At 30.4% G+C, this 5,238-nt stretch overlaps 1 protein-coding gene across 1 annotated transcript; it reads left to right on the top strand.

Annotated features, from left to right (window-relative positions):
- The first annotated feature begins 3,392 nt into the window (after positions 1 to 3,392).
- On the top strand, positions 3,393 to 3,962 carry LOC138868315 (uncharacterized). Its single transcript, XM_070145860.1, has one exon. It carries the CDS (start codon positions 3,393 to 3,395, stop codon positions 3,960 to 3,962), a length of 570 nt encoding a protein of 189 aa, XP_070001961.1.
- The last annotated feature ends 1,276 nt before the right edge of the window (positions 3,963 to 5,238 follow it).

Below are 5,238 nucleotides of genomic sequence, written 5' to 3'. Positions count from 1 at the left end.
AAGTATAATTTAAAAGTATTTAATGTGATGGTATCTTATCGAACACTTCTTTGTGGGCGATATTTTTGTGTGTGTATGTTTTCTCCTAATTGGTTACTCTACCTTAACTAGAACTCTTGTTGTTGATTTTGATATCCCTCTTGAAAGTGCAATATACAGTTGTTTGTGCAAGAAAATATATTGCGGTAAACATAATCTAATATTTAGTATGTCTGTCCTTGTGATTTATCTATTATATTTGAAAAACATAAACATACTAAAAATTATTTTGACACAAATTTAAAAGAATATTCCTTAATTTTGAAAGACCAAAGTTGAATTTAAAGATAAGAATATATTTAGAAGCACATTGACCAATATCATAATTTTGCATGTATGACATTACTGTCACAACTTCTATATACCATATGTGTGCTATTACATTAGCTATTCAGCATATCTAAGTTTTTTAGTAGCATAACAAGCATATTTTTTTCAAAAACAACCTATATATAATGGAAGATCAATTTTAACTTAGTCTATTATATATACGGTGACACTAACATACGTAAGAAATATTAAACTTGACAACAAATGTGTAAGGTAGAAGGCCATTTGATATTAATGTAGTTAAGTATTCTTCTTGGTAGTAATTATTGGTATCATTCTCTGCTAAGTCAAAAACTGAAAAATATTTTGTTTTTACTATAAAATTTTGCAATCAACCTTTTATTTAGTTGATCAACATATTCATTTCTGCTAGCTAAGATAGCTTTTTAATTCTATCATGTGATTTGCAAATTATTTTTTAATCTAATGATAGAAATATTTCTCTTATTAAATGCACTGCTATTAGCATTGGGGTTGATAACCAAGTATTCGAGAAGAATCAAATCATCTTTTATTGGATACTCTTCTTTGTTTCCGACATGAAGCAAGAAGACACTAAATATTGGATCTGTTCTTACTCTATATTTCTTGTCAGTTGAATTTTTTTTATTTGAGGCCAGAAGTATAACTTTGGCGAGCTAGATTTTACAGTCTCTGCTTTTGTTGATTTTGGACTACTGGTAGTACTTGATAGAAATCACCTCCCAAACCATTAATTTTTCACCAAATGGTTCATTAACATTCAATATATCTCTAAAACTCCGGGCAATTGTTTCGATCGTTTGACACTTAATTATAAGTGTTTCATCCCATATTATCAATTTTGCTTTCCTTATAAATTTAGCACCTTTGTTCTGCTTTGATATATATTTGTGATGGTTATTTGAGTAAGAAAACAGTTCAAATATAATAAAAAAATATATTATTGTGGGATATTATTTTCCTCAATTTCAACTCTTTATGCAGCCCAATTAATATTACTTTTATTTTTTCTTGGTATTGGATATTATGGAGTGGTAATGTATTGCCAATATGGAGGATTATTATAAAAATTGATTTTATTAAACCTTCCTAAATATTTTTAAATAAGAATTTAATAGAAACTTTTTTTTATTTTTAAAATTTTAAATATTAAAATTTTGAATAGAAGGTATTGTCGTCCAAGAAATAGATTATTGTAGTTATGTCCTTTACCTATGAGTTCTTTCATTTAATATTTTAGGGCTATTTTGGTCTATTAATAATATATTTGTGCCTTTATAATAATATAGACTTCCTTTTTCTAAATCGATTTGGACAATATAATACATTCTCAAATTAGTCCAAAAAATAGGTTATTGCAGTTATGTCCTTTTCCTATGAGTTCTTCCATTTAATATTTTAAGGCTATTTTGGTCTATTAATATTATATTTGTGCTTTCATAATAATACATGATCTCATTTTTCTTAATAGATTTGGACAATATAATACATTCTCAAATTAAATTAGTAATAGGACATTATAATACATTTTCAAATTAAATTAGTAATAGAAAATTTTAAAAAGTATATCCTAAAAGTAATAGGATAATATGACTAAAAACACGTCTCTGCCCCGAAAGTAATTATATTAAAAGGAAACATAATGTGTTCCTATAGGTGGGGTTGCTCTGATGGTAAGCAACCCCCACTTCCAACCGAGAGGTTGTGAGTTCGAGTCTCTCCAAGAGCAAAGGTGGGAAGTTCTTGGAGGGAAGGATGCCGGGGGTCTATTTGGAAACAGCCTCTCTACGTTAGGGCAGGATTCCTAACGTATAGCATATGTCATAAAACTAATAGAATTATAAGGCTAATATCTAGAATTTTGATTATGTCCTTTTAATATGCGTTATTATGCTTAATATTATAAAGTTATTTTGTAAACCGACATTGTATACATACTTTTATAATAATATAGATATAGATAGATAAATTAATCAATGATATATGCATGTGCATATTTTTGTGGGTGGCCAATGTAAGATATTTACACAAAATCTGGATATTACATATATGTATAGCACAATTTCTAATATAAATATGTGAATAGTGATTATATGCCAAGCAACGAAAAAGTCCTTCTGATTTTCATCATCTCTTTTGAAATTTAAACTGTAGAATGCTTATGAACTTTTAACGGTAAGTATTATTTTTTCATGTTTTTCTAGGATTCATAATATGTAGTATTATGTCCTAAAACTAATAGGATTATAAGGCTAATATATAGAATTTTAGTTATATCCTTTTATTATAAGTTTTTATACTTAATATTATAAAGTTATTTTTGTAAACCGACATTAAATTCATGTTTTTATAATAATATAGATAGATATAGATATATAAAAGATATAGATAAATATAGACTCTTTTTTTTTCTATATAAATTTGAACAATATAATACATTATCAAATTATATAAGTAATGGGACATTATAATAAGTTTTCAAATTAAATTAGTAATAGAAACTTCAAATTACCCGAATAAGAGATATGTCCTATATATGTATATATATCTCGATCAAATTAGAGCACTTTTCTTTGACGTGTTCTTGTTTTCATGTTTTAAATGCTTAAGAAATAAACTACTGCATATACATCAATTTAATTTTTATATTCTAACTATATTTGTGAAGTCCGAAATTATAGAATATTATTCTTTGAAATATTTGGCGTGAAACTACTAATTTTTTTTAATTGTGCCAACTTAATGCTCATAGGTTAGGCGAGATTGTGGGATTCATCATGAAGGATTCCTATCGTATAATATTATATCCTAAAACTAATATTGTATTCATATATATATATATATATATATATATATATATATGTTTCTTGTACTTGGGACAATGTCCATGTTTCCCTTTTTTTTTTATCGGAATGACAATAAAAAAAGAATGATTGTGTCAACACCTCATGACTCTTTCTTAAGGGAAGCAGAAAGGAAACTCCAGCAACACTCGTATAATATACTTGACCGAAAAAAAGAGAGACGAGTATTAGAGAGAGATGTCTATGAAAACAATCATCAAAGATGAGGATTCCTTTGTTTCTAATACTGATGCAGTCATCTATGCTGCTTCTGATATTTCAGGTTGGACTCAAAGCCTTATCTCCGATCCCAACATTCCTAATTCGTCTAATTCGACGAGTGTAGACGACCTCCAGCAGCAGATCTCGACTGCTGCTGCTGCAGGTGGTAATACTGATGATGATTTGGTTGTGTCAGGTTCATCTTTCGATAGGTCTAAGAATAATACTAAGAAGAGTGATCAGCAAGAGATAAGAATATTTAATGTTGATTTCAGGGCGCTTTCTACGGTTGTTGTTTGCAGTAATAGAGATGAGGAGGAGGATAAAGGATCAGAGAGCAATAAAAGGCTGAAATCTAGCGCTAAATCTGAATTTGATGGCGGTTTATCGGCAGAGATTGTTGGGGCTGCGAACAAAGAAACTAGCGTTAGGCTTGTAAATAATCTGGACACAACGGATGCGCTTGTCAGGGACATAAGAATCAGGGGCGGATCTAATGTTATTAAGAATACTTTAGCGATTTCACAATCAAGGGCGGAACCATGAGAAAGGTATGACTTATTTGTAGAAGCTTTGGATAGAAGCAGAGGCAGATTCAGGATTTAAACTTTATGGGTTCAATCTTTAAGATTTTTAGTATTGAACTCAGTATATGATTAAGATTATGAGTTCATATATACTATTTGTTACAATTTTAGTACATTTTACACATAAATTTTATGCTTTCACAAATGGTCATATAAGTATATGACTTTTTTTATCAAAATCATATAACTTTGTTTTCTCACCAAAAAATCATAAAACTTTCACTAACTCATACAAAAATCATAGTGATCAGAAAGCACAATATTCCAGTAGTATTTTCTTATTCCGCATTTTTTATTTTTATTTTTAGTCTAATAAATAATAACCCAATTAAATTAGTAAAAATACATATTTTTAACCATTCCCAGAAATAATAACCAATATTATATATATTCTGGCTAATAAATGCAATTAGTTTCGGTACCGGTTAATTTTATATTTTTTTCTTAAAATAGGAGTGACCAACCCTACCTACCCAGTACCTATATACATAAATTAAAATAATATTAAAAGTGAAAAGTTTGGCATAATTACAAGATACAGAAAGAAGAAGTTATATATCATTGCCGCCGAAACCTGAAGGAAGATATGGATCTACATTTTCCCCGGTAGAGGAAGGCGGATCCGCTATCGGTTCAGGGCCTTCATCTTCTTTAGTCTCCCCTTCAATTCCCGAGTTCTCGGAACCATTACTGAGGAGTCAGTCGTAGTGGGCCGAACAAAAAGATTTTGACGAGCGGATAACTCTAGTTTTCGGGCCTGGGCAATACAATTATCTATGTTGGTGATAACCGCTTTGGCCTTCTCCACGGTCTTCCTCTTCGTATAGATATATGGTATATGTCTTTTCGAAGAGAAGGGAATCCTCTTGCTATCGGAGTTTGGCCTAAGGTTTATTGATTTTAGCCTAGAGCTCTTCTATTTCGGACATCAAAGCACGAAGGCGAGTGTCGAACTCAACATTCGTAGTTGAATGAAGCCAGTTTTGGTCAATAGACCCTTAAGCCTCTCTTCGATTCGGGCCCTATTTTCCTCGACAACATTGGGCTCCTAGGTCTTAGAGCTTAATCCTGCCTTCAAATTAATGATCTTCTCCTCGAAGACAGATGATCACACCCAATTATGCCTTATAAAAAGGACTAAGTGGTCGCTGCAAATATAATCAGGTTTACAAGTCCAGAGTCGAATCCCATAAAGAACTAAGGCTTACCTACCTATTACTAAGAAGACAAGCTCA

This window comes from Nicotiana sylvestris, chromosome 5 (assembly GCF_000393655.2).
Source record: "Nicotiana sylvestris chromosome 5, ASM39365v2, whole genome shotgun sequence".
Taxonomy (NCBI): Eukaryota; Viridiplantae; Streptophyta; class Magnoliopsida; order Solanales; family Solanaceae; genus Nicotiana; species Nicotiana sylvestris.
This window is presented reverse-complemented; position numbering and strand designations above follow the sequence as displayed.